The following is a 20,883-nucleotide window of genomic DNA, read 5'->3' as shown; positions in this document are numbered from 1 at the left end:
TGCCAGCAAGAGAATACTATACCAAACATTTAACTTCCTCTCTTTGTAACATTCCCTTTCCAAACATCTCCTGAGATTTGATATTTAAACATGCAATTTACCAACCTTCTCAACTTAATGTAAATACCCAACAGAAGTTATAGTTTCCCTGTGTAATGAAACAACACACTATGGCTTATTTTAATACAGTGAGAGTTACAGAAAATAGGAGTGTATGAAGATGTCATTAAGGGAAAAATGATACAGGAATGAATTAAGAATGGATCATACAAACAAGGTAGAAATAGAATTATAGAATTCAGAACTCAGATGAAAATGTCTGAAAACAGTTAGTTTTTTTGTGTGGTCCATAGTTTTCCAGGGTACTTACCAGCTGCCTACAGGCTGCTGGAATTGCTGTTACTCACCAGAACCAGCAAGGAATCTGACCTATTGGTCAGGAAAAGGTGCAATAACCCATTTTCTTGTTCAAATGGCGTTGTCTCCTCTATCATACTCCTGCATCAAACTGAGGCCATTATTCTTAGTCATAAAAAAATCTTTAATCCTTTTAAAGTGCTTGTCTACTACACAATACTGGTTTTGATTCGAGCTTAATCTTGCATTAAAAAATAGGGTTATAACAGGACATCATAAGTACAGTTTCTTAAAACTTACTCCAAAAGTCCATGTGAATTTTTCACTCTTCCTTGTTTGTAAAGTCAGTGAAAATTTTCACTTTTTAACTTGTTCTCTACAGATCAGAAAATATCTATTGAACAAGTTTGCAGTTCTGTTATAGCCTAATTTCAGGCTATTAGTGGAGGAACCAGAGATGAGTGAATGCAACCCTAGTTTTATCTCTTGCATCAACTTAGTTTTCACCATGACTCTTGGCTGTAATGTAACGTTTAATATAAAATCACATTATTTCAACTCTTTCTAAAAGGCAAACTCTGAACAGAAAATTAGGAAGACATTTAATCCAACAAAACCTTAACTTTTTTTTTTACTATCTATACTTATTTTTAAAATTATATTAATCCAAAATAATTGTTTGGAGTACTGTATTATTACTTCATAGTCCAGTGCAACCAAATGGATCATATATATGCAGCTACATTCACTTTTTTGGTGGTGGGTCACTCATAATCAATATATATTCTTGATATTTTACAGGGACTGTTGATATTCATCTAAAAAAAAAGCAGCTCTGACAAATTTCAGCATCTCTTTTCTGTCTGTAATGTTTAAGAAGATGCATACATTATAAAGAGAATTAAAAACAGTCTATAAACAGAATGCTGGCTTTTAGGATAACTGCACCATTTCTCAGTTTAAACCACACAAACTAAAACACAGTTTTTATTATGCTGTTAAAGAACTTCAAGAAATAAATGATCGCCCCATTTCCTTAAGCAGATGACACAATTCTTCACAAAAAACATTACCTCAGGAACAGACGTAGTCCATAGAACAAAATAGGCATATTTGTGCAATTACCAAGTCCACTTTAAGTGTCTTGCTTCCGGCATGATAATTTTGAAAAACTAAGAACTTACAGCACATAAACTATGAGGAGAAGGTTTGGTTGTTTGGGGTTTGTTTAGTAAACAGAATCCATAATATATCAGCTTCTTATTATGATATTCACTTCTTATGTTTTGGTCTCTCTTGTTAATAATGGCCATCAGCCAAACATTTCAGCCACAAGGAGTTTTATGCCAGAGGCAAATAGTGATTCCTTTTAGTCATCTAGGCATGTTTTATGGGCACCTATTTTATCTCAAGTTTTGGATCTCTCTGTGTCTACATCCTACATAAAAGTTATCTCTTTTTTTACAAGGAAAAGGAATCATTTTTGTGTTAGTGATACTCATGAGTTCCCAAAGGGTACTTTGGATAATCTATTTCAAATTGTGAATTATTCTCCATTTAGTCTGTTCCTTACTTAAAAGGTGTTCCGTATGACTCACAGTTAATTCACTTTCATATCTTTCTGATTATATTACAAATATTAGCATGGTAAGGGCACTTTGAATATGCATTTTCAATGGGTGCAAATTATCATTCCATCTAAAAGTCTTCAAACATACAGAAAGTAATAGCCCCTCCATTATTCTAGCCAGCAAGTGACTATATACAAGAAGCTGTAATCCTTGCTCTGGCAATCCATATATATACCCTGAGGATAATATTTAATTACCTTTATCTTCACAAAAAAGCATCTCTCCATTTTTTCAATTTAAACACTGCAGGATAAATCTCTTCATGGCAAATTAAACTGACAAGTGACTGATTAAGAGGTCTTAACTACTCTGAGTGTCATATAAAAGAATTTAAGTAAAAATACTAGTGACAAATGTGTAGAAATCATTATGGTAGTTTTGACCAAAAAAATATTAATTGAAACTGGACCTACCTGCCTATTTTTCTTTCTAAGAGGAGAAGTCATAAGGCAAAATAAAACCTTTTTTTTTTTCAAAATGAAATCACACTTGGGGCAGGAATTTGGCTGTGATGAGTTGTTTCTCTTTATCCTGAAATCAAAAACTTCTGTTTGATCTCATAACCTATCTTTGATCATACCATAGGAGTGCCTAAAAAGGTAAGTAATTAATGTAAGTTACGTCATAGCTTGAAAGGCTTATAAAGTGTCTGGACCTTCTTTTGTTCTTGAGATAACCAGTAATAAAGCACCAGGTTTGAGCAGCAGTAATGGCATCTGCCTGCAAAGTACGTCAGCCTTTTCAGAAAGAAAATCAGCTTAATAACATCCAGACAGGACTGCACATGAGCCATTCAATTTGCTGTACGAATGCTCCATGTTGCCAACTTTTCCTCGTTCCTAAGCTACAGACTTGGTTAAGGGTCTGCAGGAAGGTTTGTAACCTGTGGAGGGCAGACATGAAGAGAAAAATGATTTGTCACCACTGCAGTGCCATGATGCAGCCACCCAATCCCTTGTAGCCTGTTCTTAGAGCACACATTAACTTCTTTAGGACAGTTTCCATGCCATGTTTTCATCTTCCTTTGCTAAAGGAGGGTAAGGAAAGCCTCCTCTCCTGTCCTATGGCAGAAGTTAAATGTTTGGGGAATTTTACATATACCCAAAGTTTAGACATTTATTTTGCATAGACAGCAGTTGAAGCCAATAGATTGTGTATCACTAAATATACTCACTAAATAGGATTCTAGTTAAAAAAAAAAAAAGGCAGAAAAATTAAATGTAAATATTTATTTTATAGATATTTAATATAAATAAGCAGATTGATATTAAGAGTTTAGTGATCAAGTGGCCAGTTCTCACCAGGAATGACCAAGTATTTTCTTAAATATTTAAGAATACCATATATTATTAATGTACCATAAATACTGATCCTGTTAAAGTATGCATGAAAGTCCCACATAATTAAGGAGCTATAAACTGATTATTACTGCCTGCAAATCTAGTATTCTGTCATGAAATCAAATCTAAATCCAGCAAATTTCAGGTGTTGCTCTCTGGATTCAATTATAATTTTAAGTACTGTATATAGATCCAGAGACCTGCCAGACTGTGAAATTTTTCCTATAAAGCAGATGTAAGAGTAGGTATAAATACTTAAAAGTCATGGAACTATTTATATTGTAATTCCAACGGTTCCATTCAGACATGGGCAGCACTGGCTGTTAGGTCTTTCTACACCATAATCACTTAGCAGTTGGAATAAAGATGTTCTTGCAGTTATGCTTTTTATTCACCCTACTTGAAGTCTTAGCAGTGATAGAAACCATCTTAAATCTCTGCCCTGTTGTAATGGTTCATAGGCATAAAGAAAATATTTCTGTGCCATATAAAATTAATTCTACCCAGAGCCCTCAGAATAATAGGAGACAGACAGATGAAGTTCTATTCCCTGTTACTTGCCCAGAAAAAGAAAGGCTGCAGAATAACTAACAAGGTAACTGGATACAGAGGTATTTTTATCCCAGATTCTCTATCTGGATTTGATTCTAGAAAATGAGGAAACTTTAGGTGGGATTTTGGTTTCCATTTGACTTGACTGAGTAAGGAATTAGTGCTTCTGGTTTTGCATATATTTACTATAGCATATAGCTGTTTCACATAATTATGAATGCAAATGCTTTTCAAAGACACACCCAGAGGGGATGATAAAGTTCCAATGGTTCAATGATTCTTTTGCTTTCTTTTCCAGATTTTACATATAGTACAATATAATGAAGCAAAGACCTCTCAGGCCACAGGAGCAGAACATTTCTTTCTGGTTGCCACAAGTCACGAAAAGTCACAAAGCTGACATCTTCCTTGAAAACCTTAGTGCTGCATTGACCCAAAAAGTATTCTAGAATTCTGTACCCCAACTGAAACACTGATTTCCCTTTGATCTCAATGAGATTTTAGACTCTGCTCTCAATCATGGTTATGGAAAAAATGCTTTTTGGCTTCTCCAAAACAAGGAGTAGGTGGGTTTTGCAGAAGTACAGAACTTGACAGCCACAAAAAATGATGGGGAAATGGAGGAGAGAAAAAGAGATAAAATATGCAGGCACTGGATCATTTTAGCCAGTAGAGAAAAAAACACGATGAGACTTCATGGAGTTGTCAGTGAGTTAATAGGGTTCAAAGATGTTCCCTTAAACATTCATAAAAACGTTGTGCAAATTAATGAAGAGCATTTACTGCATTATTTTCCTTTGCAATACCACAAGATTCTGAGAACAGTCTTGCTATATTTAAAATGACAAAATAAATATGTTAAATAATATTTAAGTAGATACTTTTTGTTCTACTTTCATCCTTTTGAATTGGAATAAGGGGCCTAGAGAAATACCTAAGTGCAGTATTTTCCTTGGTTTCTGATAATGCATTTGGATCTCATAGTAGGAGCAATAACATGGAATAAAAGCATCATCCTGGTACAACTGACATCAAAAAGATATTTTGGGACTTATAAGGCTTTCTCCTGAAATAGGACACCTTAAAAAAAATTATTGCAACTATATGATAGCCTCTCATTGTAAAAAAAATTCCTTGGTACAATTCCTTTTAAATACTTATTTCTGCTGCATGATGAAGAGCTAGGATTTCATATGAGATGTGTAGATTTATTTACTCTTGTGGATTATTATTCCCTTTTTGGTACGTCACATGGCAGAGTTGCCTTGAATGAATCACAGAAATTTGAAAGTACTGAATGTAAGTTTCATGAATGAGAAAAATTATGTATATAAAACAAACTCATTTCTAATTTGTGAGAATCAGCTCCTTAAGATTGCACCTATGGCCTCATAAAAAAAAGGAAATAGATGTTAACTAGTCATATAAATAAAATATAGTGTGTTATAAAAATAGCATCTACTAGATTTACATTTGAAGTAGCAGAAGATACTAAGTAAACATGGGGAAATATTTTCAGTTTTTTTTTCTTTTGCTGAGGAAGACAGAGACTCATAAAAACCCAGTAAAATGAAAGCATTCCTTCTTTCAGGGAAACAGTCCAGATGATAATTTTTAATAGTGTTTTGATGGTCATAATTTCCTAGTTCATACAAAAAATCAGGCTGATTTCCTTCAAAAAACTCAATTGCTTAATTTAAGCTACTTTGGGGATTTAACTGGGGCCATTTTATTCCCTTTCCTAATAATTGCAACGCAATTTTATTTTAATGCATTATCAGAGGGAAGATGATTTTTAATCAGTTGTTAGGCAGAATATATCTCCAATAATATGTAATAAAGTGTTCTTTTCCCTATTCACATGGTATATATATATATTTTTTTTTTTTAAGGCTATCTTTTGCAAAGATATAAATGGTTTGGGAAAAGGAAGAAAATATGAATTGGTGTTTATATCCTGTAAGTTTCTATTCAGTCTCCATTTTTAGTGATTCTCACTGACAAACTTTTAAAGTCTTCACAGTTGTATAAAGATTTTTTTTTTACCCTTTCTATATCAGAACAAAATGCTTATGTTGCAACTAATTTACTGTTATCTAACATTAGATCAACTGTAACTGAAATTGGCGCTTTGCTAACCAGGTAATTGAGGTAAACGGAAACTTCAGAATTTACCTCAATTAGAGCTATTGCCTTTTCCACCACTGCCCACCCCAGTATCACAATGCAGGAAAAACATAAATTATAAGAAAGATGGCAGGGCAATACATAGATAATAAGGAAAAGGATGTACTTAAAAAAACTATCAAGCAGTTCAAAGGTGTGATTTATAAATACAAAAACCAGTTTTGGAGAGAATAAAAGGTGTAATGCAAAGGCAGTGAATTTCAAGTGCATGACATGCATAATTTCTAGGCACACTGACATTGCAAATATGTAGGATATTGCATTTTCAATAGCCTTCCTTTCTAGAATAACAAATCCAACAAAGACATTGAAAGCTCTAATGCATTAAAGCCTACATATGGAAATCTTTTACATTTTTCATACTGAAACATTTCAGGCTGAAAAGAGGAAAAACCAATTAGATTTTTTTTTTTTTCCATACATGTTTCTTAAAATACAATTTACAAGGCTGTGTTAATACATTTAAATATTTTTTAGAAGAGTTGAGTAGAATATTACACATTAATTAAAAGCTGCTCCCCAGATATCGTGTCCTTGCTGAGCAAGGCAGACTCTTCATGCAAGACCTTTGCAGAAGAATTCCCAATGGAAACCTCTCCTGCTGCTTTTTGCAACAGCTGTGCTGAGCCTTGTTATCTCAGATAGAGCTGTGGATTAGCACATGAAAGATGCACAACACATGTTTTTGTGAAAATACTTAGCTGACTCTCTCAGAGAATTCTTTCCTTGCTGATTTCCTACGATAAGAGTTTCCCTAGAGTCTCTTCTTCTTATGAGAGGAACCAATTCAAAGATTAAGAAAATGCAGCACATCAGAGGCACATCCTTCTCAGAGATTCTGAGAATCTCCTTCAACACCAGTTTTTTTGCTAGATAAAGTAAAATGTTCTCATGGAATATCTGAGGGCTTAACGACTTAAATTAGATGGTATCCCGTTGAGTAAGAGAGGAAGGACTGGCCACAAAACCTTTTGCTTTTAAGCCTTCTTTTCAGTGAAACAATATTATGTTTGCATAAAACAGAGCTAGAGAAATCACTCAGAAAATAAACAGAATTTTATAAAAGAGAAACATGACTAAAATCTGAAAATTAAAACAGCTACTTTCTTTCCACAGAATACAGAACCCCACGCAGCACAGTCACATGAATCAATTACTTGCTCAAACTGCACTTCAAACTCTGTGGTTGTTGTTTCCACAGGCATATAACATGGCAAAGGACTACAAAAACTTCCTAAAATACTCCCAAAGCTTGCTTCAGCAGAAGTTAAAATGTAGAAGAAATTTATGTCACGTAGAGACACAAGGCCCACTAGAGTTTCCTCATCAGGTAAATTCAAGGCATTCTGCCCTACTGTGAAATTTCCATTTGATATATAATAAGGTAATTTAACTCTGGGCAAATTTTGTTATACAGATCAATTGAGCCAAACACATTTTTAATAAAATCTTACCAACTTTCAGCTCTATCCCTTACTCTGCCAAATGTAGAAATTAAAAATACTGAGTACTACATCTGCTCTTTCTCCTGTCATAGCAAGCCACTTTTGCTGTCCATAGTACATACCCAATTTTAACTTGAAAAAGCACTGAATTATTAATGTGTATTTTGGGAGAAAAAAGAAATTTTTTTCATACTTAATGATGTGTCTCAGGGGAAGGATTATATAATGCTCAAAAAAGTAACCTGGAGGGAAATAGAGCATTTATATCTTATTAACCTAAGTCCATTACCACAGTAACAGTCCATCTCTATCCTCAGGCAATGCAATATAAGCAACACTTTTTTTTTTTTAATTAGTGATCCAAAATAATTTATAGATCATTAGAAAGATTGTTACTGACTTTTCAATAGATACACACTTTAGATTGGATTTGAAGCTTTGGGTTTCCCATTCAGTAAAGGTGATAACACACTTACTTTTCTGTCTGGCCAATTGTATTTTGCAAATATGGTATCATATGTGTCCACAGCTCCATCAGTGATCAGCATTATGGCTTGGCTGCAAATGCTTCCTTGTCCTGTGTGATTGAACTGCAAAAGGAAACAGCCATTAGGAACAGCACATTGCTGTTATATGAAGAGAGAAATAATCACACTGGGTAAACATGGACTTTGCAAATCTCTAGCATCCTTAGAAGAAATTGAAAATATTCAGGCTAAAAACATTTTGTCATACATTTTATGTTCTTGGTGAATTGAAAAATAAGAAACATACATAAATATAGTACTACCCAATATTAAAATGGTGTTCCCCTGGTTTTGATAGATGGTGAGTATTGATGCATCCATAGGGTTTGCTTTTATTTAAATATCCTTTTTAAAGAACATGTTACATGAAAAGAAGTAATGAATGCTGATTCTTCTGCAAAGTACAAGAGATACACAACTCCTGAGAGACATTTGACTATTCATATGGCATTCATTCATATTCACTCAGGATTACATTCCATCTGCTATTTTCCTTTAAATATTTATCTGGGAGAACCCAGTTATATTTATATACTCTGAGATTCTCCTATTACCCACAATGAGTACATGTAAGTAATTCAGGCTGCTGAAGTGCAGTACTTGAGCACAGGTACTCAGACAGCAATCAGCAATCCTCTGGCATAAGCAAAGGAAGCTTCATCTTTATACAAATGGGATTTTCTCCTGTCAATGAGCAAACACATTGTCATCATATGAGCTTTGATCTCTTCATTCTGGAGTTGGTGCTGTGACTCTGAATCCATATGTCTCCATTTGCTCTGGTTGGAGAATAGGTTCTTATGTATTCAAGTTATTTTGGTGAAACATCCACCTTTTAGCACAACAAAAAAAGCAAAGTTGTAAAATTATTTGTTTTTTTAATTTGTCTATATGAACACTTTAAAAAAAATCTATGAAAACATCAATAAATTGGATATTACAATTAGTTTCTTGTAGTTTTCATGTACATCATCACATTTGAGGCCAGGCAAGGCCTCATCCTATCACCCCTCTCTTGATGCTGAGAAAGCCAAGCAAGAATTACCTTGCCCACCTCACTAGCCTTGCTGTGCCCCAGAACAGGGTGGTCCCATTTCAAAAGTAGTACCTATGTTCTCAGGTGAATTACCTTGCAGGGACTCTGACTGCTTCTAAAGTCATGAAAAATTATTCAGAGTATTCTAGTTTGATTTGGACTACCAACAGCTCTGTCTTTTTAAGTTTTCCTGTCTATTCACCCTTACACATTCACTGTTTTCCAAACTCTAAAACCCACTTTTTCTAAAACAAGTTCTCCTATAAAATTCCATCTTTGTAGAAATGCCTGCAGTAGAAAAGGGTGGGTGGAGGTTCAAGAAGTCCTCTGTCTTTTCTGCCTTCACATTTCTGTGTCTGACTAACCACACCCACAAGCAACAATCATTTCCATCACCTGCATCTCTCCTGAAGATCAGCTTCCTTTTTGTCCAGCAGAAACCTCAGCAGACAGTACCAGAAACACTCTGCCTAAAGGGCAGCTAATGTGAATTTACAAAGTTAGCTGTATTGTGATCACTGCCTGGGTGAAAACTCTTCTGTCTGAAATTTGTAAGGCAGTCACTCCTTAAAATTCTCCCATCATGACAGGTTTTCCAGTCTTTACCAGAACCAGAATTATTTAAGTGGGATTCCTTCATGATCTTATAGACGTTATTTTCTCATAAAGGTGAAGTTACTTTGTCTAGGGATATCTTCCTCACGACAATATATTTTAAAAGTGACAAGGTATCTGAAAAGAGAAATTAATGAAGGAGAAATGCCTTTGTACATTTATTTTAAAACATCACTCTGTATGCATCTACTTTATTCTACACAGTTATCTGAATATTTTGAAGAATGAGATTAAATTCAAATACTTTGATGAGTAATATCTTCTCATATTTGTCTAAAACTTTTAATTTTATTGAATAGCAAGAGTGATGAAAGTGTTTTCCATAATAATAACAATGACAAGGGGCTTATGATGAACTACAATTAGCTCAGTGATTCATCAGTTAGCAGCAAAAATTTCAATGCATCCTGACATTTACAGCAGTTGGTTGTGATTAACAGTCTTTGAAATGTCACAGAATTTTATTTAATTGGTTATGATTTTTTTAAAGGTAATCACTTCAAAGAGCACATTTGTCACCAAAAGAGATAATTGCAGTTGTCACATGACATAGTAGGTGTCTAACTACTGTACCAAGCACTTCTGTATTCTCTCTATAATGTACACTGCATAAATTGACAATTGGGAAGAATTTGGAAGTGGATTTTTGAACATGCTCTTCAAAGGTATCAGTAGCAAACATCTTCAAGTCTTGACAACCATAGCAAACATTGAAATATTGAAAGGTAATTGCAAGGCAAAATTGACTGAGTCTAATTAGTGTAACCCCTGAACCATTTAAAACTCCAACCAGAGTCTTTATAGACTATTTGTGTAACACAAAGCTTTCTCTATTTTTTCCTTTACTATACCACCACCCACTCCTTCCCCCTCCCCATTCACCCACTTTTTTTTTTTTTTTTTTTTTTTTAAGAAAAGACATCCTTAGTTAAACTATAATTCAAAGAATAGGCTTCTGGCACATAAAGGTCACATCCTGTAGACAGAGTGGAAAATGGTTCTCTGTACTCTGCTAAGAGAAGATTTAGCTTTTCCTCTGGCCTACATAGCTTTAACTGAATCTCCCAGAGACTTTGCAGATATGCCTGTAGAAAAAGGAAAATATTTTTGGGCTGGCATTTCTGGAAGTTTATATGCAAGAAGGATTGAACCTATCTAAAACTTGATTTTGAAGTATAAATAGAAGCAATCAATGCAACCTTGAAGAGATCTGAACACACATGTAGCATAGTCCATTATGATTTTAGTCCTCTCATCATGGGTAAAATTCAGCACATGGGATGTCAGATCCCTTTAGTCTCAGAGCTATCAGATTGTCCAATGAGATTTTTTTACCATATTCATCATTATAACTTCAGTTACCTCACAGATTTTAAGCCAAAGCAAAATGGATCTTGTTTCAGGTCTTCACTTCCTGTAATGTGATTTTTTTTCAGTTTACATAGATTTGGAGGACTCGCACAGAACATCTCTTGTACTGTTTTTCTGGTTGCCAGGACTCTATTTGGTGCCCAAAAATCTTAATAAAACCTCTGCAAACAGCCTACACTGTCCTTTACTTCATGCACCTTTTCCCATTGCCATTATTGGCATGCACCACATGAAGGCATTAGTTCCACACTGTCTAACTGAACACATGAGCAGTGGGTGGAAGAAGATACTCCTTTTTTCATTTTAGGATTTTATGCCTGGAAAAGAATCAATCAATATTGCCCTTCAAGATGAATACACAGGAATCAGAACCATTAATTAATCTAGGATCACACAGCATAAAGGCAGGCACACTTGTCAAGTCAAACTTCTTTGGAGAATATTTGGGTTTGAGCTCTTATTTCCAAGGTACATCCTTCAATCAAAAGACATTTTGCTATTTAGTTTAGACAAGTTTTTTTCATCTTTCAGCAGAATAACACACTTCAGTATTTTTTCCACAAAATACATGATTATACTTCAGGAAACATTTTAAAACATTTTAATGAATATAAACTCAGTTGAAAAAAGGGAAAACAAGAAGGAAGTGAGAAACGAAAATTATCTGAAAAGCATGAACTTACTTCATTGAGCATGTGGAAAGCTTCATTTAAAGCAATGTCCAACATTCCAATTCCTTTTGCAAAAAGTTTGTCAAGGTGTTCCCTGAAATGCTGAAACATGAACAAGGTTTCATTTGTCAGAATGTTACAACAGACCCGCCGATGATTAAGGATTTCTGAATGCTTTAGACCAACTTCTTAGGCTTAAATGACCACATACACTAATTAATGAAATAACTCCCACTTAATCCTTTCTGACTCTTTAACTAAGACTAAAGTAAGGATGTGTTAGTACAATAATAATGCAAAGGTATCACATTTTTTATACATTTTTGGCTACTTATTCAAATAATTTGTTTTGTTTTGTTTTTTTGTGTTTTTATTTAGAGATCTTCATATTTTCTTTCATGTGGCATAGTAATTTCATATAATTTCTAACTATTTTCCCTGTAGGTTTTTTGGAATCTAATACTTAATAAAAATAATTCTTTCTAAAATTCAGCTTTGAGAGTACACAGCTCTAAAAGATGGTAGATTCTAATCATTAGGTCATTGAAGTATAAATGCTGTTCATCAGTGTCAATATTAATATTAAACTTATTTAAAACTGTTCTACACAAGAAGACAAGATAATTAATTTGTAAGAAAAAAATGAAGACCTATGTGATGGGAAATAGCAGGGGAGGCACCACTGTTGTGAAGTGTTATTTCACTCTTCACAACTGGCCAAAAAGTACAAAAGAACTGCAAAACCGAAAAGGGTATTTCAACCCAACTAGTAGAGAAAAAATGTCAGGGCAAGACATATACTACTGAAATATCAGTTTAAAGTAAAAGGATAAATTATTTCAGAATGACATAAAAATGACCTTAATTCCACTTTCAATAACTTTCAGAAACCAGACAGATTTCAGAAAGCAGGAGTCCCTAGCTCTGAATCAGCCAAAAAGCATAATTTACAACTAAATGAGCTCTTTTTAGTAATAAACTGGTTTATCTCAGTCTTTTTTTGCTATCAGTTTGGAGCCCTTGTTTGACTGGGGTATCTGTCCAACTGTGTGCACAAACATTCCTGGGCAACTGTACGCTTAATTTCCATGTGCAAGTACCAGAATGTGCAATATCTAATTGCAGACTCATATATCTAATTGACATGCATAATCTTGGCAATTCTGAATGCAAATTAGGCACGCAATTATGACAATCAGACATTGATGTCTGATTACAAAATTATAGGGTCAGAGCTCCACAGAAGTTGAGTGAGGAAGCACAGAAGTGTTCAGCTGGGGAGGTGTCTGTGATCATCCAGAAGGGTCTGAAAGACATGAGCTGAGGAGATTGAGGATACAAATCCACATGTGCAGGTAAGTCAGGATGAGGTCTTCCAGAACTTAAATGAGAAGAAACCCAGGAGAGTTTTTAATGTCCTTCATATTCTCTGTGTCACAGGGCAGTTACACAGAACATTAAACGCACACCACTGTTATATATGGCTTTGGCATAACTGAACAAGAGGGCAAATTCATAACCAATTATCATGATTTAAACTTATTTTCTAATGAGGAATTTCTTTTATAATGAGGCTGTTGAAAGCATTTTTTGGTATACCCTGGTGTATTCCCCTTTTCTAGACTCACAGTTAAATGAACACTGTAGGGATTTGGGATCATACTTGGTTAGATGATTACATTAAGTTATTATTCTTCAGGGATTAGGTAGAATTGTCTTTCAAAATCTGATAGCAGCTTGCATTTTTGTTACTTCTTATTTTCCTACTTTTGATTTACTAAGATTTCAGAGTTAATGAATTTGAATAATTAAAGTTAAGCAATTTATTTCAGCAAATCTGTGCTTGGGAGTTGACACATATTCAGAGCCCTTTTCAAGATTCAGAACACAGGCAAAGTTAGGGAGGTAGAGGGGGCAGTCTGAACACAGGCAAGAATTTGATTTTCCTTTCCCAATTCTTGGTCATTGCAGGCCAATTAAAAACTCTTCTGAGATGAAGGCAAGAAACTGACTTTTTCCTTTGTGGCAGAAGCTGTTAAACTTGTAGCCAAAATGAGATGCTGATTTATCTAGCCCATACGAATCCTGAAGAATGATTTGCTAATTCAGTGGCAGTTCTCAGGAAATTCCAAGGCTGCGCCTTTTTCTGGTCTCAGCTCATAGAGGCTGTTGTAATGGCCTCACAAGGTTTATTGAGATTAGACAAACTGACTGGTATCTATGATCACAAGAAGATGACAAATTTTTATATTCTGGAAGCAAAGGGAAAGTGGTCACCCTCCAAGCAAACAACAGAGTCCAGTGTCTGCACAGCCATGGGGGAAATTCTTTGGCTTCCACGAAAATAATATAAGAATACTCCATAACCTTCAAAGTGTTATCCTTTCCAAACAAGAATAAAATAAAAAGAACTATGGCCATCTTCATTTGACATCTGAAAACAGGAAACAAACACATCTGAAAGCAGGTGAAGATACATTAACACAGAGAGCTGAGCTCCAGTTCTCCAGTTCCAGGTAAGGGCTGTGACAACAACCAGCCCACCTCAGACATGCACAAAAAAGCACAGAAGATGCCAGCTGAAGCAATCCCAAATGCCCAGCATTCATGTTCACTGTAGCAAACACTTTCAGAATTCTACCAATGTTTTTTTTTTCCCCAGCATCATGACGGTATCACAGCAGTGAGCTTGGCTCACCTTTTAACTGGCACACAGAGCAGACCTCACAGGTTGCTTTAATGCATTTTAACATGAGAACACTGCCTAAAGCCTCACACACAGAGATACATCACTCAGTAAGTTGAGCTTGCTATGGTCTATAGCAGATCCCTCTCCTGGAAGTCCTGGAAACCTGTTTCCCTTTATATTATCTCTCTCTGGCACTGACAAAAACTGACCAAATCAAGTCCCATCTCTACTCCTCCCACTTATCTAGAAAAAATAATGCATTTAAAAATTATTTTTATTTACTTTAGGGCTTCAGAATTACTTGAGTTTAATTTTTATTATAACCACCAAAGTTTTGATTTCATTCTTGTTAAGCCAATATGCTGTACAGCAGTCCCAGTACCTTGCACAAATATTTTGTTAGAGCCTACTTGTGTTTACCAAAAATAAGGTACCACTCATAATGAGTAGGAATACCCAAATTAGATTGGGTACAGGACCATGGATTCAAACCAACAAATAAATCACTTTCCACTGATTCCAAAAAGGAACAGTTCACAACTAATATATGAACAGAGGTTATACAGTTACACTGGAAAAGCATATTTGCTAGTAACCGTCTGACAAGGTTGAGCTTCCTACAGAAAAACATTATTAATGGGTTCAACATTCCTCCAGGTTTCCTTGTCAGCTTTACTGCAAGTCTTTGCTACTTCTAGAATTACTTCCCATGCCTATCCACACATGCTGGAGCTCCAAATGGCCCTGGGACATACTTGGCAAAGATTTATCAGATTTGTGAAGGTGGACTACATCAGCACATAAACAGGAAAGGAAAAAGCCAGTCAGAAGGCCTGCGTGAGGTGGGAGAGTGATGTTCACTTGTGTGCCACAGGGAGGTTTACCCACATGCACTGACAGATAAATGTGCATCACTTTGTAAAATGCATTTGGGCATCCCCCGTTCCAAACCCTTTGTCAGGGAAGTTGCAGATTACCTGACTGCAAGGATTATCCAACCCCTTCTGTTTCCTAACACGTTGTGTTGGAAAAGAAGGGGGCTTTTTTTGGAAAAAATAATAATAAAAAGAATGCTGAATGAAGAAAGAGCTTAAGATTCAATACACTCAGATTAAAACCAAATTCTTCTTAAGTAAATTAGTTTCTGCAATAGAAAACATCAGACCAAATTTCAGTGGTCAGGGGCTTACTGAAAGGTTTGAGGGACTATAGCAGTTTGACAGTTTTAAAATAAGAGACTACAGTGAGACTTTACTGTTTTGGGGTTTTTAACAGATAAGCAATGCAGTCAATTTTTTTTTTTTTGAGCTCTGACAGAAATGGATAGATAAATATGCAAAAGTAATTTCCCTAAATAAAAATCAATACACAAAATTTGTATTTACCAACCTCTTATTGGCAATTTCACTCAGTTTCTTTGCTGAGTCAGTCTTCTGGTTATTTAATTTCTGGTAATTGCATAGAAAAATAAAAGCTTTTTGGAAGTTATACATTACATCTGTCTATTTCTGTCATTCGAATTTACACTGGGGTAAATTCTTGATTTAGTTTGGAGTTACTGTGCCTATCTATGCATCTAGAAGATGATATATTTCATCTGGAAACATTTACAGAGAAATGTCCTCAACCCATATATAGTACATTAAAAAAACATATAAAAAAGGAATGTATATTGTAATATTGTTACTTTAAATCTGAAGTTACATTAAATCAGATTGTCATCCGATTCCTTTGGGGTAGGTAAATTGTAACATGGAGTTTCTCAAAGATGAAAACCTCTTGGCCCAAGAAAACTAGTATTAAAATAGGCAGTTCCACATGTTTGCAATTTGTGGAGAAAGTGCAGACGGTGACAGAATAGTGTCTGAACTATTTCCCACTCTTTTTTAAATTTGTGTATAGCAAATTGATACACTTCAAGGTAGCAGCTGTTTAACACTGATGCCAAATTATAAAATAGTCTGGTAAAATTCAAATATACCTTGCATATTTTATATTACTAAACCACATTTAGGATCACAGATTAATTTCAACCTCAGTTATGCTACCCAATGTAATTACAGATTTAATTTTTGTGATAAATCAAACTTAAAGCAAGTTCTGCAAATTAGGTATAGCTTACAATATCCATATATCTAAACTGAACTGCAGTGTAGGATGTGCCACCACAAAAATTTATGACAATTGCTAGGCTGTGAAAACTTTTAGAAAGTGGAGATAGAGTGACACCTGCCATATCACTTGACATTATAATTATTCCAAACACAAATTACTGTATTTTCCCATTGTAAAATGAAAGTTGAAACACTGTCTTGGAAGAAATCTAGTACTGGGATCCCTATGTGTATCTTAAGAAAACTGGTGGCATGTATATTAATACCACTCACATCACTGTCATATCAAAACACAAACATATTTGAAGTTGTAACTTTTTTTGTCTTTTACAAATACATGAAGCAAACATGAATAAGGTTTCTGAAAAGAAGAATGCTTTCTGAAATGTACCTGACAGAAATTCCGGGTTCAATTAGGTCCTCATTGCTCTCGAAGCTACACACAGCAAGCACTTACACAACCAGCAATTTTGCAGGAAAGTAAAAGAACAATTTGCTCAAAACCTGGGGAAGTTTCTAAATAGATTATATAAATTATACTAGTATCTCCTCCTTGCAGGTTGTTGCCAGCAATAAAAAAACCAAAGTTAAATGAAGATTTCCAACTCAAGCTTGCATTACTTGGCTATTCTTTAAACTGGCAGGGATGAGATCTAGATGCTTAAACTGTTACTTCTTTCAAAGTACTTTCACACTTCCTTGAAGAAAAGCACATTACATGCTGGAGATTCAGGCCTAAAATGTGTTTTCCCCAACCTTTGTTCCTTTCCCATCACAAAAATGCATGGATGTGTTAAACATTAAAATGCTTAATGATACTAAATGTATTTCACAGAATAATGAGGTTGGAAGAGACCTTTAAGATGTCCCTCAACAATCCATTGTAATATAGCAGACATTAATGCTTTAACAAAGGAGTGGTCTTGATCAAGTAACCCCTAACTTACTTGTATGGGGTTAAGTTTGTTCAAAAAACATTCCTGCTTTTGCTACATCAATCACTATGAAATCTGTACCAGTCTTCAAAACATTCATTTAGCCAGGCTGAACATGGCAAAGGTAAAAGTACTGATGCTATATTTTATTTTCTTTCTAACTAATCTCTTCACTTAACAAAATAGTGCAGGATCAAGAATCTTTGGCTAACTTGAGCTCCATTACCATATAAATTAAGAAGTCTAACTTTTCACTCCTTACTAATATAGCTGTGAGAAGAGCATTCAGTTCAGTCATTCCAGTTGAATCTGAACTCTTAATTTAAGTAAAGATGCAAATGGAATAACGACAGCATATTCTAGAGGAAATTAATGCTACATCAATAATATTTGGGATGTTATTCAAAGAGAAATGCAGCTTCTTTCCTCTGTGTGCACTTTGTACAGGTTTACTCTAATGTCAGGTATATGTTCTTACCTAAATGACAGAGAAAAATGGAAGAAGTGGGATGAATTGAAGTTGGAAGTTGGCTTTGTAATATCTTTCCTGGTGCTTGCAATAGGAAAATAAAATATGTTACTGAAGGGAAAGTATCACCACGGAGTGGATATAAGAGAGCTACAATGTTTTAAATGCTTTTTCATTCTTTAATGAGAGTGGATTTTTTTTCTTTTAGGTAAGTAGTGTCCTTATTACTGTGATCCAGAAAATAAAGAAATAATAGTAAGTGTTCTAGAGCCAATTTGTGGAATGAGCACTGTGTTTACAGTACTGATTCCCTCCCAAAAAGAGAAGAGGTAGGGAAGAGATAAAAAGTGAGTGTTTCAATGAGAACATTTATAAATCAGACACCTTTTCTCTCCCTTTCCTTTCCTTTCCTTTCCTTTCCTTTCCTTTCCTTTCCTTTCCTTTCCTTTCCTTTCCTTTCCTTTCCTTTCCTTTCCTTTCCTTTCCTTTCCTTTCCTTTCCTTTCCTTTCCTTTCCTTTCCTTTCCTTTCCTTTCCTTTCCTTTCCTTTCCTTTCCTTTCCTTTTTTTCTTTTCTTTCTTCTAACTGTATTTTCTGAAAGTTTGGCTCTGTGGCAGCCTGTTACATTCCCTGAACATTATGGATAAGACTTCCTGCAACTCATCCCTGAATGTGAAGGAGCATGTTTATTTGCTATCCCTAATCACTGATTATTCAGCACCAACGCCACTAAGAAGCACTCATTTCCCAGGCCGCTCTAAGCCCTGAGGCTGAACCTGTTTCCTGTAGCCTGCACACAAATCCTTCCATTCCCTGAAGATGCTCCCAGGTCTCGTTTTACCTCCACAGGCTGGGGATGGGAGCAGAAGAGGCTCTGGCTGCAGCCCAGCTGCCTGGGGCTGCTGCAGGTGCCAAAGCCAGGATCCACTTCTGGAGCTTGGAGAGGCAGGGCTGTGCCTGGGGAAGGCTCAGGCTGTGCTGGCACCACAGGGCTCTCTCAGCAGGAGCAAACACCACATTCAGTTCTCCCTAAAAAGGAGGACTTGGTCTCTCCCCACATCCAGCCCTGGCCCGGCTGCCCCAAGTCAGTATAATTTAATTTATCCTGCTAAGAAGCCTGGTTTTCCCTTCAGCTCTCTACAAATGAAGTGCAAGTGATAAGGACGGCTATCCTAGATTCTGTTTCTTTCTTAGTTTTGTTAAAGTTGAGAGATTAAACACGATCCAAAGAACGCCATTCAACACATTTAAGTGACGTCCTCAGTGTAGAAAGATTCCATCTGAAAACAACTGAACCTTGCAGAAAGACAGCAAAGTAGTTCTTCAATAAATAATTTCAAGACAAGTATAGACTGGGGAACTGATCCTGTGAGAGCAATTTTTATTTGGAGTTATTGCGACAGCTGCCTTCCTCGTGAGATTAAATGCTCCAAACTTCTCAGAGTAATTTCTTATCTCTGCTGGGGTGTGCATCCGTGTGTGTCATGTGGTATTTTTTTCCTTAAGGGTCATTTAATGGGAATTTTTTTATCTCCTGTGTTATGGTTAAAAAAAAAAAAAAAAGAGACGGGGAGAAATATACTGCCAAAGTTTATTCAGCATAAACTAACAGATTGGTAAAACTATTTGGTTCCATGCACAACTCCAGCCACAGTGCTGCATTAAGTGATATGTGTCTTAAGAAAGGTCAGGACTATGAATAGCAACATAAAAGAGTGGTAGAGTGAGCTGTTAAAAATTCAGTCCCTGCAATCATCAGCATCATACATCTCCTACATACATAAAAGAAAACTATAGCAATATGAAATACCATTTCCGCAAATTTTAATTGTTTCCATTTAAAGCTAGTATTTGAGAATTGATATTTGCCAGCTAAAGAAAAAATATTCTAACTTTTTTTTAAATACTTTTATTTCTTTTGGTGCTAGAAAAGCTTATACTAACAGATGTGATCATCCTTGCACCCATTCAATTGAAATCATTTGACATAAAAATGAAGGATAGAAAGTTCTGAACCAAACATATAGCTACATTTTCAGACCTGGGTTGGAATTTAAAAAATAAATCAGGCAGATGTAGACATATGTAAACTGAAGCAATAGATTATGTCAAAGCGTTGCCTGTCAATCTTCTGCTCTACTTTGCCAGAACAGAAATATGGTCACATGCTGATAATGACTGCTTGGAAAAGCTACAAAACGCAGTGTTTTTCTTGATATTTTTCTTGGCTTTTTAACATTTAATAAACAAAATAAAAGAAAGCATTGTTATTATTATTACCAGTGAACTTGCATAGGAGTATTTACCTTGTAAGAGTGGTTGAGAAAGTGTAATTGTATTTACTTTTGCTTTGATATTGCAATGGACCAATGGCAATTACAGAAAAAAATAAAAACAAAAAAAAAAAAAAAAAAAAAACAAGAAAACCAACAAAGATATAGGAGTATTCTGGTGTATCTGTGAGACTCACAGAAATAAAAGTTATAACCCAAAGAGTTGAATACTTTTGAATTCCAAAACACAGCTAAATACTCTGCTAGCTCTGGACCAGTTTTGGAATGTGCACATGAAACACTTGAGGACATCTTTTTTCTATGGGCCTGACCAAAGAGCTATGAATCCAAGAGAAACTTCTCCAGTTAATTCAGTGAGTTTTTGATGAGGCCCCCAGGTAAATTTGCTGTGTCAGTACAGTCAAATCACACAGTATCACATCTTAAAACAGTATCAGATATTTCAGAACGCTGGTTTTAACTGGGTTCAGGAGCATGATAACCAAATTACTCATGTAGGATTAAGTGGCTGTCCACCTCCTTGGACAATCTCTACTTTGTACTCTGAGCTATACTGGGGACAATGGAACTTTTGTGCCTTCTAGTGTTTAGGCAAATACATTTTTAACTTCATTACAGTGTCTAGAAAAATGATCTAAGAACATATAAGCT

General features: G+C 35.3%; 1 protein-coding gene across 6 annotated transcripts in view; it reads right to left on the bottom strand.

The window, feature by feature from the left end:
• The window catches only part of CACNA2D3 (calcium voltage-gated channel auxiliary subunit alpha2delta 3), a 400,132-nt gene that overhangs the window by 182,728 nt on the left and 196,521 nt on the right, over nt 1-20,883 (bottom strand). For all 6 annotated transcript variants that reach the window (XM_021532923.2, XM_021532931.3, XM_021532906.3 and 3 more), the window contains 2 exons: nt 11,745-11,834; nt 7,989-8,102 (listed from right to left, as the gene is read on the bottom strand). In XM_021532923.2, coding sequence (XP_021388598.2) covers nt 7,989-8,102; nt 11,745-11,834 — 204 coding nt within the window. The remainder of the gene's footprint in view (nt 1-7,988; nt 8,103-11,744; nt 11,835-20,883) is intronic.

Source organism: Lonchura striata, chromosome 12 (assembly GCF_046129695.1).
Source record: "Lonchura striata isolate bLonStr1 chromosome 12, bLonStr1.mat, whole genome shotgun sequence".
NCBI lineage: Eukaryota > Metazoa > Chordata > Aves > Passeriformes > Estrildidae > Lonchura > Lonchura striata.
The sequence above is the reverse complement of the archived record's forward strand: the minus strand, read 5'-3'. Positions and strand labels throughout refer to the sequence as shown.